At 39.3% G+C, this 19,078-nt stretch overlaps 2 protein-coding genes across 2 annotated transcripts; one reads left to right on the top strand and one right to left on the bottom strand.

Annotated features, from left to right (window-relative positions):
• Positions 1-278: 278 nt before the first annotated feature.
• On the bottom strand, positions 279-15,422 carry LOC122091239 (aminopeptidase P2). The gene is made up of 13 exons (XM_042661098.1): positions 14,936-15,422; positions 14,527-14,652; positions 14,138-14,257; positions 13,673-13,948; positions 13,136-13,308; positions 11,962-12,216; positions 11,088-11,239; positions 9,926-10,116; positions 7,622-7,730; positions 7,357-7,511; positions 3,187-3,279; positions 1,245-1,325; positions 279-540 (listed from the first exon to the last, which is right to left on the bottom strand). The coding sequence occupies exons 1-13, from the start codon at positions 15,275-15,277 to the stop codon at positions 469-471; spliced, it is 2,145 nt and encodes a 714-aa protein (XP_042517032.1). The 5' UTR covers positions 15,278-15,422; the 3' UTR covers positions 279-468.
• Positions 15,423-15,519: 97 nt separating this feature from the next.
• LOC122091240 (protein AUXIN RESPONSE 4-like) lies at positions 15,520-18,097 on the top strand. The gene is made up of 2 exons (XM_042661099.1): positions 15,520-16,826; positions 17,587-18,097. The coding sequence occupies exons 1-2, from the start codon at positions 15,633-15,635 to the stop codon at positions 17,839-17,841; spliced, it is 1,449 nt and encodes a 482-aa protein (XP_042517033.1). The 5' UTR covers positions 15,520-15,632; the 3' UTR covers positions 17,842-18,097.
• The last annotated feature ends 981 nt before the right edge of the window (positions 18,098-19,078 follow it).

The raw sequence follows: 19,078 nt of genomic DNA, 5'->3' as shown, positions 1-19,078 counted from the left end.
ACAAAGTTGAAATTACCCCTCACTGATTTAATCTGATGGTACCAATGGCCATGATGAAGAAGGTGATGAGAAACTGTGTCATATTTAAGGAGAAGCAATTTCACAATGCTAAAATTATCTCTGAAATTGGAAGTAGAATACCAAAAATCAGTTCTCTTGTTAGACCCAAACTACCCTTTTCCCCACAAATAGAACAGTTGATAAACTGACTACAGAAAAACAAAAAACCGGAGTCAAAGTTACTGAGCTTCCTATAATAAGCAAACTTCCACTCCGTATTGAGAAATGAAGATTATAGCAAATATAGTTTCGGGTTCCGTAATGCATTTCCTGTCAAATTTTAGTATATACATGAAAAGATAGAACATTTATCTTTCAATTATGATAGAGCAAAAAATGTTCTGCACTATATTACACAAAGTGAGGCAGTAAATAACTAGCCCAAAGAAATTATCAGATGACAAGGTATCACTGTTTTTCAAGTGGCCGTGTATTGTTCCAGAGCCATTTTAGTGCGGAACCATCCAGTGAAGGTGAAACCTACACAAATTACAGAGACGTAATGGACATAGGTAGGATTAGTCTCCAGGAAATAGATGCAAGAATGGCTAGCATTAATTAGGACGACAAGAATGAAGTGGTTTAGCTTAATTTCCAAAGGGGCGAAAAATTGTATCATAGCCTGAGGACCCTGTGTGACAACATTCCTTCTAACTTCTCAACAAGAGTTGAAACCTGAAGCAACTCTCTATAACACAATTTAGGATAACAATTTTTATACATCACTCCAGATCCATGCATTCCATAATATTTATGAACAACATGAGCAAATCTTCTGACATCATGATGCAAATCTTCTAATGACCTCTAGGTTTCTGGGAAAGCCAGATAACCAAGCTAGCCAACTGTTGGGAGGAATAGGGTACCCACAAATTTAGCTTCATGCCAAACTTCGGGTCTGACCTCAACTGCATGCCTCGACATAGATCAGATGTTTCCCAATGTATTACCAGCCACCATATCATTTTTCAACCATCTCTAGATAAGTTGACTTAACTATTTTTAGAAACTATATTCTGCATTGCAATTTGCAACAACATACATTTGGGCTGAAATTTACCACATGAATAGAGGATCCACCCAGCTAAGCTGCCAAAAAGCAGAAAATATGTCCATCTAGCAAATCTTAGCTAGGTGGTTCACCCACTTAATAAAAAAAAAATTATTTTATGATAATTACACACCTTATCCCAAACTTGTGCATGATAATCATTGAGCCAATTGACCTCCGCAATGGACATCAGAGATAAGTTCACAAGTTTACTCTGTCAAATAAAATCAGCAAAAATATCCAAGAACATAAGTACCAAAGTTGAACTAAATTTGATAAAATGAAGTAAATCTGAACATGAGAAGAATAGAATGAAGCATTACAGTTGTCCCTTATTACAGGTAAGCATACACGTCTTCCTTTATTCAATTTAGGACTAGCTAACTGATAAGGCAGATCCATGAAAGTTTCTGACTAAGTACATGATTTCAACATCCATCTCAAAAACAAGATTCTCTTGCAAATTTTAAACAGAAAAGTCTCAGTAATTCTGCTAGGAATGTCAAGAAATTTTTTTGAACCTTCTTAACAAAGCAAGAGAGCAGGTAGAGAACAAGAGAAAGTGATATCCAAAATTCAATTTTCCATTTTCATATGCCAGATGCAAGGTTTCGGTTTTGAGCCTGGTTTTGACCAGGCTTGAAACCGTAAATATTTTGACCGAAACCAAAATTTGGTCAAAATCTGTACACTTCATTTCTACAAGTTCTGAGTATGGGGTTTGAGGGCCAAATGGCCAAAATTAGATCTTGAAACTTTTAGGAAAACCCTATTTAGGCCATCTAAACATAGTAGAACCCTTAGATATTAAAAAATCACACCCAAAATGATAGTTTGAGTTCGGATCCTAGGTTGGTAGAGTACACTACAAATTCTCTAATATGGCTTATTCCACACAATGTTTTAGTACTAGAACAAATGCAATTCAAATAAAACAACTTAAATATGCATTAAGAATGAATATACAAATTATAAACCATTTCATAAATCATACAACATGGTTTATTACAAAGACACAAATATATCAGAGTCAACAACAAAAGCAAGTCACCCCTATGCCCATCCTAAAGTCCTAGACTCCTAATACTGCAACGAGTTTTGGGCAGATTCAAAATCACTAGAATGTTGTTGCTCTGTTGCCAAATCAAGTTATCCTCCGACAATATCACAAAAAATGGCCATGTCATAGTATGGCGGAAGAAGCACTCGAAGTCCTCCACAATAGCTCTAAAATTGGTTTTCCCAGCTTCACTGGCGAAACTAGATGAAGTGACCGAGATGGGTTGAAAATTCAACTCATTTATTTTTAATTTATGCATTTATAGTATAGCCAAAGTAATGTTTCAGCTGAAATTTCAGAGAAACAAAACTTTGAACGGAAATATAACCAAAACCTCAAAATTTCGGTCAAAATGTGTACATTTTTTAGTATTGTTTTGGGTTTTGTTTCGAGCCTTTGTGAAATCGAAATATTTCGCAAGGATTTGCAAAATTTTGGCGAAACTGTGTACCATGGCCAGATGCTTGTTAAAATCTCACACATAGTGAAGCTTTGATCAAATTAAAGAACCTAAATGATGGTGGAATTCAGACCCAACCCACAATTTTTTTACCCTCAGTGGAATTCCATGGTTTTTCTTCGTTCATGCCACAGATGGGAAACCTTTGCTAGTGTCCACATTAAATGAACACACACCTAAAGTGACTATGCTACTCGGACATGACTGCAGGATACAACTTGGGTGCGGCAAAGATTCCATTTTCTGCATTCTTTTTGGTTTACATGAGGAGTCAGTCATGGGTCAGGCACATTATTTGAAGGGTCCATGCAACATAGAATGTAGTATAAGAGAGTACCGAACCTCTAGAAGTTGAAGACTACAATCAAGCACATAAGTGTTGGTTTCAACTCGCAAATTCTCAGAATGCTGGCCCGAAGCAGGAAAGTGAATTTTATCCATATGAATGATCAGCTTGAGAATTATGAGAATTATCACCTCTATCAATAATCTCTCCTATTGAAGATATTTCTTCATATTTGAAAAATTTATCAGCATAAAAGCTTACTAGAGTACCTGAATAGGAACAAATGTGAGCTTCTCAAATCCCAGATATCCACGTCCTCCATAATTGTTTGGTGTTTCAACCTCTTTGACGAAAAGGAGATTCTGCAGGAAGAAAAAAAATATTGAATAAAAAACATCCCATGAGAACTGGCACAAAATCGCTGTTTCCATTCCAACAAAACAAGAACAAACATGAGTGGAATTGCCTCTGACAATATATCGCACAAGAATCATAATCAAGAAAGAGAGATTAACACTACGAAAACCATCAATTTTAGCTGTTTATACAAAAAGTATAAATAAATAAAATATATAGAGGGGAAAATAACACTCTAGCGTGGGGACCAATGAGAGGGTGCACATGGGCATCAATAGGGGGAAGTTTGTTTCGGTTTCACATGGTGTCTGGGTGCAGGGGCTGCACGGCTAGGGAGCATTCATTTATATATATATATATATATGTGTGTGTCGCGCCCACATACACCCTGCAAGCTTCGGTATTGGGGGAATTCTTGTTGTCAAGGTTGGTTACAACAAGATTGTAACTTTACTTTTTTGCCCCTTGTCTTATTCTCAAAAGTTATTTAGTGCAGTGTTTTATGCAGGCTTAGAAAACGTTTTTCAAAAAGTTGAAAGTCATTTAATGCAACATTCAAATTGTTATACCCATGCCCAAAAATCCCAGGTTAATTTAAATTTTTGGACATAGAAAATACACCCCGGGTGACAACCACTAGTAAATTGTGGCTTTGCCGAGATTTAATAATAAAAATATACCAGGAGGTGGGGCCCACACACTGGAAACACCTTGGGAAGCCCTGGTAAACACCTCAAGTGAGATATACTGGCCAAAACCAGGGTATTTGGCCGTGGGACCTGGGCCCTCGCACCCGTGCACCTCAAACTACTCCCAATAGTTGGGACAACATATTGGGGAATAGATAAATGTATCTGGACACCCCAAGGTGGGCCCATTAGTGCCAAATCACGGTTTAACCCAGTAATGAGTAAAAACCCATTATTTTGCCAAACAACCCTTAGACAACTTAGGTGACTATAAATAGACTATTACCATTCATTCTCCACCTACCAAAGTAAAAGCAAGGAGAAGGAGAAAGAGAAAGAAGAAGAAGAAGAAGGAGAAGGAGAGCAAGGAAGGAAGAGGAAGGGAGGAACAAGGGTTTCCTACCAACTAAGGTACACTCCACTCACTCTAACTCCATATGCTAGGCTCTCTCTCTCTCTCTCTCCCATTTCCTTTCTTTTGAGCTAAGAGAGATCGCCCCAACCAAATCTCACCTCTCCACTATCTAAACTTACAAATTGGAAAGGGGATTTGGTGTGGGAAACTTACCCTAGCAAAATCGTGGATTCATTTCAAGTTTGTAGACCCTCCTTTAGGAAACCCCATAAAAAACCCCAATTTGAGCAACACAAAACCTAGAAATGGGAAAAATTACTAAAACCCACTTTCCCACTTGTTAAAACTACAAATTGGGAGAGGGGTTTAGTGTAAGAGACCTATCCTAGCAAGATTGATGGATCAATGAGTCCATGAACCCTCCCTAATGAAATCCCCAATTTGGCTAACAAAAACCCAAGAAAGGGTGGGTTTTAACCAAACCCTCTATGCCCACCATTCAAACCCGAAATTGGGTTGGGAAAAATGAAATTAAATACATGTATAGTGGATTGGGGTGACCACATAAGCCATTGGTGGTCACCACCTACACCCTCAATCGAAATTCCCTAATTTAGCTTAGCGACTAGAACTTTGGAGTATTGGGATGCATTGTGTAAACCTATCTTAGTTAAACTATTAATTACACTTAATCTAAGTTGATTGAGGTGGGTGAACACCCCCCACATATAAATTAGCCCTATGGTCATAAAACCCTCAATTTGAGAACGATTTCAAAGAAAAGAAAAATAGGAAATGAAGCTAGAACATATGCCTAGGGACTCATTTCTCTATGAGTGATTTATTTCTTAGAATTCTTATGTATCCTAGGAATAGAACCAAGAGGTGACGAGACACGGCGCGAGACCATCGGCTGTCCATCATCACCTAGGACTCGAGGTGAGGGGATTTTGTATGGTTTTATGGAATGCTTGTATCATAATACATATGTAGATGAATTATGTCATTTTGCATATTATTATCTTGTTCCTTGTGGAAAGTGTTGATGTGGCATGAGAATGTGGATTATGGATGTGCATGTGTGTGTGTGTGTGTGTGTGTGTGTGACTGGGGTGCAGGGTGGTCAACGGTGGGTGCCGGCGGCACTACATGCTCAGGGTGAGTGTGTATGTGGAGACTAGGGTGCAAGGTGGCCAACGGTTGGTGCTGACAGCACTGCATGCCCAGGGTGTGTGTGAATGTAATTAAAATGTGTTGTGGCATATTAGAATGCATTGGGCTAGGAAAAAAAATAACCCAGGGGTGCAGCTTGTCCGAGGTTGTGGGAGATTCCGGTAATGCATGCCCATAAACTGAGACCATATGTGGTCATGCTTGTGGGTGCAGCATGGCTGAGGTTGTGGGCCATTCCGGTTATCGAGGTTGTGGGAGATTCCGGTATTGCATTCTCGAGCATGATCACCTTGCAATTGTGATTCATATCATGATAGATTGCATTGGGCTAGGAAAAATAACCCGAGGTGTGCAGCTTATCCGAGGTTGTGGGCCATTCCAATTACCGAGGTTGTGGGAGATTTTGGTACTACTATCCATAAACTAAGAGTGTATGGTCATGCTCGTGGATGCAGCATGGCTGAGGTTGTGGGTCATTCCGGTACTACACTCTCAAGTTTGATCATACTCTAGACCTAGAATTCGTTATTTAGGATTATTTGATAATAATTGGATCATGTCATTGCATTCATATAATTGCAGTCATATTGATGTGGTTAGGCATGGATATTTAATTATTATATTTCTTGGATTGTCATGATTGCTTGTGTTACCCGCTCACTGGGCTTCGTGGAAGCTCACCCCCGTTGTTGCCCCCTTTTTAGATGTTGATTCAGGTAACCCTTCGGAAACTATGATTGAGGATCCGGCTCTCTACGAAGGTGACCTCTGGCATGAAGAGCTGGTTGCACACACGGATGGATGTGTGTGCGATGACTATGCATATGGAGCACGTTGAAGATGGGAGTATCATCTTTTATTTTTTATCCTTTTTGTACTTATCAGATATAACCTTAGGGGCATGACTGTAATTTTGATTTCACTGTGAAAACCTTCTTTTGAGTAAATATGTTAAATATCATTATATATCACCAGTTGTGTATACTTTGATTTATTATTATCTATGTGATCACAGAATCATTTCATAAATTTATGAACTTAAAGTACTGCATCGTGGATCCTGGATGGATTGTGGACACGTGTGCGTGTCCATGTCACCAGCCTTTAGGTGAGTAGAGGCGGGGTGTGACACAAATGCAGTTTATATGTGAAACGACAGGATTCGCCCATGCATTAAATAACTTTTGGAAATAAGACAAACGAGAAAAAAGTTGTTAAAAGCTCTAGGGGCAATTATGTCCTATTGGGCTTAGTATTCTACCCTATTAGTTTTAGTATCTCTTTACTTATTGTGATAAGTAGGTTAGGGGTATTTTAGTCCCCTAACTTACAACCTTATTTTGGGCATATGCATTAATATGTGAAGTGGTCTGCGATAAGACATAACTCACTATTGCTGGCTGCCTCCCACACACAATTCGGTAGTCTCTCTCTCTCTCTATCTCCCCCCCCCCTTTATTTTCTCTTGGATTGATTACTTAGATTTTGGTTTGCAACAAAAGCAAGGTTACAACTTCTTAGTTCACCTACTTGGTGACAGCAAGATGCACCTATATATATGTGTATTATATATATATATATATATCGCTTCATGGCTCACTAACAATTAATACAACTTTCAACTGCAAAACCACAACATAGGAAATTGAAGAATTTGTGTAGTAGTCAAATGGACTAATTTATCCAACCAAGTGTAAGACTTGCTCGAGAACTTCAAAAATTAACATTCATCCCCATGTCTGCCAGTTCCCAACAACCAATCTATGCCAAAGCTCCATCATTGAACACATTAACAGGCAAGCAACTAATACCAGCCTAAATGCATTTTTAAGTAGAAGAAACTCATGTCAGCAGAATAACCTTACCTCAATCCGAATGCCAAAAGAGTGGTCTTCATAATATCCAGGTTCATTGCTAACAACCATGCCTTTTTGTAAAGGTGTCATATTACCAAATCGAAAGCTAATACTTTGAGGGCCTTCATGTACATTTAATCCAGCTCCTACACCATGGCCAGTTCCTAACACACAGCAAATGGAAACTAGGCATAAATGAACACTTTATTTTAATTAAATAACAGAATGCTAACTTTCATGTACATAATTAGTGCATGGTCAGATAGGAGAGTACCATGACGGTAATCAAGTCCAATCTTCCAGAGGAAAGAACGAGCAAATGCATCCAGTACAAAACCTGGAGTATTTTCAGGGAATACTGCCTGATCAAGGGCTATATGACCCTGTATATGTCATCAGAAACAAGCACTAGTATTACTTCTAAAAAGAGCACTAAAGACTCCAAAATTGCAAATTAAAAAAAAGACAATAAATAGATTGTCTAATGTGAAAAGAGCCAGGAACCAGTGCTTTGAAGGACTTTGATGACATGATGTCATGAGCATTTAATGCTAAATGCTCATCACTCCACTTTTCTCTCCCTTTCCAATGGCTATTTTTCCCCTCCAGCTTGTAGAAGAGGGCTTGTTTTTTTCTGTTTTTGTTTTTGTTTTTTTGTTTTTTTGTTTTTTTTGGTACTATTGGGCGGTGCCTCTTTCCTCTTACTCTCATCTTTCTTTTCTCATCTCTTTCTTCCCCCTTTTTCTGTTTGGACTTTTTTCCTATTTTGTTTTGCATGGATCCTTGTAGCCAGCCCCATTAAGTTGGAATACGAGTGAGTTTGTTGTTGTTTTTGTTATTTCGTACTCTTGGGTGTGCCAATGTGAGCCCGAATGTGAGTTTGAAGTCCTCTAGTGGTAAATGAATCCAACACTTGGGTGAGTCTCCAAAAGACCTAAAGTTAAGTGGTCCTCCCTGACCCTTGTTATCCTGTATTTTTCTTTATTTTCTTGTCTATTTTGAATCATCCTTTTTGAGCTGCATCAACTTGGCATTAGAGCAAAATCTGACTGTTGCAGTGAGAAAATTCCTAAATAGATCCGAAAACCAAGAAGTGAACTCAACGATAGAGAAGGTTGCCAAAGATCGTTTCGCCGCTCAGTTAGACTGGAGTAAACCTCCAGCTTTCAATGAAGCGCAATGGAAGGATAATAGTTGTCATGACGTCTAGGCGACACCAACAAGGTACCTAGGCCATGCCTAGGCAACCAATGTGCCCTTCCAGAAAAGGTCACCCGGACGCCTAGGCGACACCTAATAACAAATGAAAGGACGTCCCGGATAATTTGGCACTTGGGAAGATGATGACAGCTTCAAACTTGAGGACACCCTCTTTTAAGTAGGGGAGAATGAGAAATTATTGTAAATGAGACTACTTTTCTCTCCTTCTCTAACAGCTCTTTTTCCCTTCTCTTTTATATATGTATGGATTTTTTTGGCTTGTAGAACAGTGATTGACATTTTGTACTTTTGTACTCTCGGGTGTGCAATGTGAACCCCAATGTAAGTTTTTGAGGTCCTCTAGTGGCAAGTGAATCTCACATTTGGGTGACTTGGGTCCCCCCCCCCCCCCCCCTCACCTAGAGACCTCAGAGTTAAGTGGCTCTCTTTGACCCTTGAGTTTAGTGGTCCTCTCTGACCCTTGTTATCTTGTCTTCTCTTTATTTTCTGGTTAATTTTGGATCCTTTCTGAGCTGCATCAGATTGTTGGACCAAGTGATCAAATCTGGATCCAACAGATTGGACCATTGACTGAAACTGGCCAGCGGTCGACGGTCCCTTGGCGAATATCCCTTGTCAGACTGTTGGGCCAGGCAATCAGATTGTTTGTATTGCCGATTGCTGGGTCAGATTGATCAGATACAAGAAGGTTTATTTATTTATAAATTTCCATAAATTCACAATTTTAGCTCAAAAGCATCAAATTGACATGCAGGCCAGATCCAAGGTCTTGGTCACAGCTGATTCAGGTCTACGGTCTACCTGAATTAAGTCACAGTTCAATTGGCTCGGATGACAAGCAGGATTTTCCAAATAGACAAGATTCCACAACCCCCCCCCCCCAAAAAAAAAAAGAAAAAGAAAAAGAAAAAGAAAGAAAGCATAAAGGCACTTGGTAGAAAATTTAGGATTTTCATCAATTAAACCAGAATTTTAACTTCCTCATCAACCAATTGGAGTGACGAGTTGACAAAATCTAGTGCAAGAAAAATCTAAGTCGCAAATATATGCATGATGGACTAACCATCTGATTGGTCCCATGTAAGATATCTGTTGTCCCCGATTGCTAAATCAAAATAATTTTCTCTATCAAGTCTTTCAGGATCATCCCAGAAATATGCCTTCTGGATCATCACAAAGCTGATTCTTGGATGGTACACCCATCACATCTTAGTTTTATGTTTTCTGCTAGATAGCTCATGGTAAATCAACCCAATCATGCACTTCTGATACTGTGAATAGCCAACTCCTGACAAGCTGACACCAAAACAAATTTTGCTCTTCTAACACTATATACTGAGAACTTAAAGATACACACCTGTAAGACACGAGTGAAGCATTCCTTTTGTCGAGAGGAAGGTTCACCAAAATGTACTGTCCTTGTTATGTCTGTTGTACCATCAATATATTGAGCACCACTGTCTAATAAGAAGAGCTTCTCTGCATCCACAACACTACAACTCTCTGGCTCTGGTTTGTAATGTATGATAGCACCATTTGCGCCAGAACCTGAAACATCATTATATTCTTGATTAAATAATTGGAATAAAAGAAAAACAACTATATTCTCACTGTCTTCTTTTTTCCTTTTCGTTTTATTTTTTTTAACGATGAACAAAAATAGATGCCAAATCAAACAACCGTAGGGCACCTAAAATATTTATTCCCCATGAACAGTACTTTCACTTCTTTTTTCCTTTCTTGGTGAGTGAATAAGGACTGGACTTGAGACCCATGCTTAATATAAACATCAATTTCTAACAGCTCCATCTGGTTGCAAGTAAAAGGAACGGAAGGGAAGAGAAATTGGTTGAAAAAAGAAAAACAAAACTCTGGCAATCATGATTTTGTAACCAACTCAAAACTCTTACTATATTTAATAATTATGCTCGTCAAATGTAATATTTATTTTCCTTTTTAAATCCAAGGTATTTGGTTGCAAAGTAAATTAAAATCTAACAACTGTATTTGGATTGATTTTGGGGTTAGTTACACCATCATGTTGGGTAATGATTACAAAAGTTTCCAATTTAATTTTGATTTAATTTCACTTCCCTTCCAACCAGATGGAGCTTACATGAATTCTAGCAGGGAAAAGTACGAAATCTTTCCCTGCATAGCCAATTTTTTGCGGCAATACTATAGCAATACAATCTAACACCAGTAGTGATAAAAGTGACCCTTGAACTCCAATAGAAATAGATCTTTTCTCTACTTAAGATGTTAGGAAAATTTTGTCAATAATATATACATACAATTTCACTAGAAATTCATCATAGCTCAGAAGGGGCAAAAAGTCAAAGCCCAACTCTATTAGAGCTGGGTTACTTTTAGTTTTCACTATATTAAAATCCCAAAGAACTCAGAAGATATCACAATGGTTTCAAGTGATTCTGTGAAAATAGTTGCAAGGATTTTTAGAATCAAAATCAATTCTATAACTGGGGAAGACATAATCATTAAATCTTCATGTAATGTACCACTAATAGTATCAAAGCTTGTATCCATAAAACCAGCCTGCTTTGCACGGAATTGGAAAAGTTTGTCTGCAACTTCTACTTCTGTTAGTTCCACATTTTTTTGGATTTCCTCTTCTAACCAAGCCCAAAACTGTGCTAGAGCTGCAGCATCCCTGCAAGGAAATTGGCACTAGTTAAAACTCAGAAGCAAGACTTACTATTAACTAAAATCTTACAAAATAACCGTTAAAAAAAATAAAATTCTGTGCCTCTGTCCCCTACCAACGCTTTGGACGTCTGTCAAAAAAATCCTTCAATACACTTTACACGTATGCCACTGCCTGTCCCCCTACCAATGGTTTGGGCAATTGAGGTAATGTTGTGCTCATGACAACTTTCTCAAAAGGCTGTTCCTCAAAATCACGCATTATCAAGAAGGCTATATATGTGGGGCAAGTAACTCAGGACGGCCCAAGTTCCTGCCATGTGGCAGATGGATGGGTCCCAATCTTGTGAAGAAGTAGACCTCAAGATCCCCTCACCAAGTTGCAAAATAAAGCTCTGAAGGACTACAAGTGGGTGCATGGGCATAAATGGACAGAGGAAAATAGAAGGTTGCATGCCGTTACACACTGAATTAGGTTCTGAAATTTGACATATGCCTAATCCAACCCTAGACCTATCTATCCAATGGTAACAAATATAAATAAAAGATGTATATTGTGAAGATTGATGGAGGGTTTGAAGTTAAAGAATGAAAAGGATTGAGCCTGTGTACTATACTAGGATACCAGTGAGATCATTGCCTAGAGTTGCATAATGTGTTAACAAAAAGTCAGAAGTAACTAGCTATTCTGTTCCCAAAAGATCAGGTTCTAGTAGAAGGAAACATTACCTTAAATGTGAATTCCGCATCCCTTCCAGTTCAGCATGATTCTTTATTGCTTTTGCAAAAGTGACAGGGGAAACCTTGTAAATTCCAGAGGGTTCCTCAGAAGGACAAGGAGAGCGTTCCATGGCCCTAGTCTTATTTATACTTTTATTATGGATCCTCCCAAGGTACTTATCAAGTGCAGACCCATAGGTGTTAACAATGGCAGCATTCACACTTGAAGTATCCAACCAGAGTTGTACCCCTTTGGCTCCCAAACTGCAAATACAGTTATGCTTCAGAAGACATGCCTCATTTTAAATATTGGGGAGGGGGAGGGCTGCAGTCATGTACTTATCTATGTCATATGTTTGTCCTTTTCATCAAACAGATTACAAAATAAGAAATTGCAGATTACACATTACTCAAGCAATTGATCAAAACTAACATGACTCAAAGTAATAAAGGGACCTGAGAGAATACTCTTAATCATAAGAATAACAATTATTTTCTGCACCCAAAATCATGTACCAATAAGACGTGTGGTTTGCACAAAAGAAACTTATACACAACTTTGTCCGACTCCTCAAACAGTAATAGCAATGAGGAAAACGTTCTATGGGTTGCCATGATAGTCTCCATCCTCCTATGGGTTGAACATCTTTTGCCAAGAAATCTGACCAACATTTTACTGGTTTGATTGAAAAAAAAAGTTTAAAAATACAGCCGGGGGGAGGGGGGGGGAGGTTTAAATTTTTTCCACTTGTGAAGTTCTCCTTGAACACATGATGTCATGATGCTTGATTGATAACTACATCCTCCAATTGGTGAACAGATGACAAGAACTTATATAGGAACTTAGTAATAAGCTTCAAAAGCAATCATGAAAAGGGAACACAAACAAATATGTCAAAGTAATCCTTGATGAGTTTGACACTCATACTAACACTGGTTACTGGTTAGCAACAAAAGCTTAAATCATATGATTCTTCCTTTTAACTTTCGTTAATGCTGTTACATGCATGTAATGTAGTGGTGGTTGCCTGCCTTACATTTTGTCATAAAATATAAGAAGAGGAAGCTGACTTTGGCTATACTCCACCTCTTCCCTAAGCCTATTGATTACTTTATTTTCTTAGAAACTAAACGTCAAGGTAGATAGCAAGTATGCCTTCATAGCTTTATATCCCAAAATTACCTTTCTATTCCAGAAAGAATGGATTCATATGGTCTCAGTTCTACTCCTGAATTCTGCAAGTGAGCCATCACTTCTGAGTTGACTTTAGAGCTATCAATAAACAATGTGGCGCCATCAATTTCCACAATTAAGTATGCATACATCACAGGTGAATGTGGAACATCATCTCCCCTCTACCAAAAAAAAAGGAAACAAAAAAAAAAAAAGAGATTCAAATAAAATAATAAATTAATACATGTGCATGTTAAAATAGAAAGATACATAATAAGACACCAATGTTTGAAGTGTAAGAAGGAAAGAATTTACTTTTTCTCACAATCTCATGATATCTGGTGGGCATGTTGGGACAGACATATAAGAAGACGTCAGGACACTACAATAATAATTTCAAGGCAGTCAACCGCACTGCCTTAAGTTGAAACTTATGCAGCTGAGTATTTCAAAGAATCATAGTGCTCATAATTTAGAAAGTATCTGCGCCTCATTATAAGCAACAGAAGTCAGAGAATGTTACAGAAGGTTGGTCAGCAAGATTACCAAATTCAATAACCAGGCAACTTCATCGAGCATAGAAATAACAATTGCTGAAGAACCAGCTTCAATGAGCTCTGATCTTAGAGTAGACAGTTTTGACGGGACATCCAAACCAGCATACTGGATGTCATGCACTCTAACAGGTTTCTTTGGAGGTTTTGGTCTCGATTCCTTCCAGATTTCATCCACAAGATTAAAATCATATATGTAAACCAATTCAAGATTCTTTTTTGATATCACCTCCTTCAATTCCTCCACTGCATCAGAAGAAAAAAGAAACTGCACCCTTCACAAAATTAGAAGATGGCATCAGAAACTGCATAAGTGTGAAAAGTCATAGAGATTTAAAAAGGGGGGGAAAAAAAAAAGACAATATTTACGGACATAAATAAGAAAAAATTGTAATTTAGTCAGAATTAATTCCACATAAGGAGGTTATAAACCAAAAAAATAAGGATATATACTCACAGGATCAATTCCAACTCTGCAACCAGGAGCTAGAACATCATTGAGCCATTCACCAGTAGTAGGCACTCCAAAATTGCCAGCACGCATGAGAATCCAACTAGGGTTTAACTGCTTCTCTGCCTAATCATTACAGGAACAGTAAGTATCAAGAAACCAGTGCAGAGCTAGCAAGAAGATGAAACAAAGACAACTCTTTATAATAACACGGTAACACTGCACTTCATCTTTCAGTTATACTGAATAGAAAACGAACCCATTAAATATGCAAAAACTGAAACCTATATGTATAGAGGAATAGAAAAGTACAGGTTTACAACATGCACATGACACAATTTAAGGTGAATTTGAATATCCAACGGCAACAAAATCTTCTTAAATTCCTTTCTAACCTGAAGAAAATATCGCCCGTCAGTCCAAAGAGCAGCTTTATCCTTTGTGACAACAGCAGTGCCAGCACTACCAGTAAAGCCCGATATATATGTCCTCCTCATAAAGCATTCTGCGATGAACTCACTCTGGAAAAGCCCAGGTCCAAGACAATTACAGATGGATATATAGATAAGGGAAATAGTTAATATAGAAATTTTGTCAAACACGAGCTTCGTGTCACTATTTTCATGCAAAAATTCAAAATTTTAAGAGAGCAATTTTTCCTTCTCAGACGTTAAATCGGATTACTTGAAGACCTCTGACCGTTTAGAAATCAAGCAAATACCCAGATGAAAACAAAAACACAACCCATACTCAACTTTTGACCTCCACAAATTGGTAGCAGTAAGCGTAGACCAGAAAGCTAACCTGGTGGGCGTCCTGAGAAGGGATGATATAAGCATCGATGCCGATTCCTGGTCTGGAGAAAAGCTCCCGGAGAGCGCGAAGCTTCACGTCTGGCTTCGAATCGACGCGCTTCTTCCGAATCTCCGACGAGGGTTTGGCTGTGATGGAGCCACAGCTTCGAACGAACAGAAGAAACCCATTGGAAGACTTTCTAGGGATTGCTTGTTGAGTTCTGAATTTTCCCAGTAGAGGGGCTGAGACAGAAAGGAAATGAAAGCAGCGAGCTTGTAATTTTGAAGATCCTGATAAGACTCTCGGCAGAGCTTTGCTGCGATACACAGACATTGAACCAGCCGCTTCCATTACTCTCTCCCACTCCACAGAAGCTAAACACCGGAGCTCCGGCGACAAGAGGCTGTGAAGAAGATATGACTTCTCTCTAGTGGCCCTATTTGTCTCGTGGCTGACTCAAGTGAAGCGGGCTTTTCTCCTTACACGTGGAAGTGAGAGATGCTCAGACGAACTGAAAAGGGCCCACGCCCACCACTACCTGGCGGCGCGTGGATGGTGGGTCCCGATGGCGATCCACCCTTCAGATCTCTCATCACTCCTCATAGCTTTTCCCTTCGAGTCTCGCTTTACTGAATAGAAAGACACAGCTGCTTCGAAGGCTCGAAGCTCCCGGGCAAGCAAGGAGGTAGATCTCAGGCTTCCATTAATGGCGGTTATAACAGAAGAATCAGAAGAGAAAGAAGAACGAAAGCCGTTGCTGAAAAACCCAGAAACAGAAACTCCATTTTCGAAACCGGTTAAGGTTACCAACTCCCCTGCAGCCACAGCACACGCGTTTGCCTTCTGGACTTATTTCACTCTAGCGGTTTCCGTTGTTACTCTTGTCTTTGTTTGTCTCTCTTCACTAACCCCACAAGACGATAAAGCTTGGTTTTTGAGCTTACCCAACGATGTTCGTCTCCATTATTCCAAGGGTAGAACAATTAAGGTTCAGGTAACCCCAAATCGGCCTCCCATCGAGGTTTTCGCAATAGAAGAGGGTCCAAGAGATGCAGAGACCGTGGTTCTTGTTCACGGCTTCGGTTGTAACTCTTATTCTTTCCGTCAAGTGATTCGCTCGTTGGTTTCCAGTGGAATTCATGCCGTTGCATTCGATTTTCCTGGTTCTGGTTTCTCAGATAAATCCGCATTGGAGGAAGATGAGAGATGGGGTGGTGTTCTGGGCAGGCTCTACGATGTTTACAGTGATATTAAGGAGAAGGGTATATTTTGGGGATTCGATCAGCTCGTCGAAACTGGACAGATGCCTTACGAAGAAAATACTATCAGGGTTTCTACGACTAAAAGTATTAAACCCTTGAGTTTGAAATCAGAGGAGATGGGTCGAGTTATTGGGCAAGTAATCGATACGATGGGTCTCGCACCTGTGCATCTAGTCTTGCACGATTCAGCTGTGGGAATGGGTGCTAGTTGGGCGTTGGAGAATTCAGGGTCTGTGAGTAGCTTAACTCTACTTGATTCTGACTCGAAATCCCTGGCTTTGCCGTTGTGGGTACTGGAAATGCCTGTTCTTAGAGAGTTTGTGTTGGGGTTCTCTTTCGCTTATGCCCGGTTCCTTCGATTATGTTGTTCGAGATCGATTGAGATGACAGCTGCAGAGGCTCATAGGGTTCTTTTAAAGGGGAGGGATGGTAGGAGAGCAGTTGTTGGACTTGGGAAGGGTTTGAATTATAGCTTCAGTTTGGAGGAATGGGCTGGTTCAGAGGCAGTGAAGGGCATGCCGCTTCAAGTGCTTTGGTCCAGTCGCTGGTCTGAAGCGTGGAGCAAAGAGGGAAGCAAGGTTGCAGAAACTGTTCCAGGGGCAATCTTCGTCTCTCATTCTGGTGGGCGCTGGCCTCAGGTAAGAATTAAGTTCCTAATTCTGGAAAACTCAGTAAATCTCAGCTGATAATCAAAATGCAGTATTGGTGCACGCCTGCACCGATTATAGATGGGTTAGATTCAGGAGATAACCAAATTGGATGGCAAGGCCACCTCTTCGATGCACCATTGGTGCAAACCAGAAAGATATAATCTCTCCATTCTGGTCATTAAATATAAAGATAAAAAAAGGGTTAGCCACCTGATGAGTATGTTATTGGTTCCACAAATTTTCATATATTAGCTAGTTCTTCAACAATGTATGTTCTTTTTCTCCACAGAATCAACAATCAATATTCATTACCAATGTATTGTGGCTTGCCCAATAGGTGGCCCGCTAACTGAACAAAATGACTCTTTTTTTGGGTGTACCAAATTCAGATTTGGAATGAAACAGCTGATCTACTGATCTGGATCATATAATTGATCTGCTAATAGCCTACTACTTGTAGGATACCTATGACAATTTGTTCTTTTGCAAATCTCAACTTTGTTTGATCTTTTACTCCTGTTCCTCAACCATAATGAATCCAAATACTTGTGTAGTTATGAAGTTGATCATTTAATTACCTTGCCTGGTGAGATGGTCTGGATCCATGAACAACCATTTCTGGTTGCTGTTGCTGATAGTTTATGCAACTCTTTCAAATCGTTTGTTTGATACTCTTTATTGACACTCTTTTCAGTATGTAGTTGTTGTTTTTGTAATTCAAAGATGCTTTTTGGCCCAAATATCTCAGGAAGATGCAGCAGATGAGATAGCTCAAAGCATTCTTCAGTTTGTGTTCTCATTGCCGAAATCCATTAGACAAGTTAAGGAAGAGCCTCTGCCTGATCATATTCAGAAGATGTTTGATGAAGCAAAAGACGGTGCCCATGAAACCCATCATCATCACCACGGTCATGGTGGCGGTGGCCATCACCATGGGGGCCATGACCACATGCATGCTGGCTACATGGACGCGTACGGCCTTGGTCATGGTTGGGGGAGTTGATCCATTGTCTTTGTTTTGCAACAGTAGGTTAGACCAAAGCTTGAGTGTATGGGGTTTTTGTGTGTGTGTGTTGGGCAAAGCTGTTTGATGAGGTTTTCTCTTTGTATCACTGGGCTAGAAGCTTATATTTGTAACTGAGCCAGGCAGTTTTCTCATGAAAGCTTCAAAATACCTTTAGAATTATCTTTATGTTGTATGCCATCGTGCTTCTATGACTGATTTGGACAATTAAATTTCCTGAGTTCTGATGAGCAAATAGAGAGTTATCCTTGTACTGTCATGCTAATTACTATCTTCTATGCCCCTATGTTGTGCCTTTTTTTTTTTTTTTTTGGGTGGGGGCTGTTGGGTGGGTTGTCTTATGCCTTAAAAAACATGGCAGTGACATTGGTTACATGATGTGTTCCAGGACTTACAGTGGCATTGTTCGATTCGAATCAAATTCAAATCAGAATCGATGAAGACTGATCTGACACCTGATTCTGAGTTTAAAGGCCTTGATTCCTTGAGAGTGTTGGGAGAACCGGTAAAAATACTAGTGACTCACTGCAGGTATCCACACTATATGCCATGGAGCACAGTGGGGTTCATGGTGTGTAAAACATTACTAATTTACTATGGATTAACAAGATTTTGAGTGTTGCTAAGACAATCTGATGGTAGCAAAAGCAAGCGAGTTTGATTCAGAACCGATTAATACCATTTTTGCTTGTCTTTTGTTTACTGTGGTGGACTATTTTGTGTTTAATTAATTCTTGATCAAGTGAGCAGAGAGAGAGAGAGAGAGATGGTTCCATATCTTGGTCTGAATGCTATTAGCTGGAAATAAGGAGCATGCCTACTCCATACGAAAAGCTTGATTGATATCTTGGTGTTACGAAGGTTAAATTCTTTCAGGAAGAATGATTTACCAAATGGCAATGTGCCAAAGAAACATAGCGTATGACACCGAACCACCTGTAGCAAATGAATGAAATAGCGTGAGAGAGATCTGTGTTTTCATGTGTGCATGTTGTAGTGGTTAGGAACTTGGAGTTATCAAGATTAAGAAATCTCTTCCCAGGAGTTCAATTTGTAAGTTGCCTTCCTTTTTGAAGCCTGGATAATGATCTCTGGTATCAAACCTAAGCATTTCAAGATCATTTTTTCTGAAGGGTGGCTCTACCATCTTGCCAATATTAATTTCTGTCTTTCTTGAAATCTTTAGTATAGCATTCTCCACTATGTATGCATTGCG

Source organism: Macadamia integrifolia, chromosome 10 (genome assembly GCF_013358625.1).
Source record: "Macadamia integrifolia cultivar HAES 741 chromosome 10, SCU_Mint_v3, whole genome shotgun sequence".
Classification (NCBI taxonomy): Eukaryota; Viridiplantae; Streptophyta; class Magnoliopsida; order Proteales; family Proteaceae; genus Macadamia; species Macadamia integrifolia.
The sequence above is the reverse complement of the archived record's forward strand: the minus strand, read 5'-3'. Positions and strand labels throughout refer to the sequence as shown.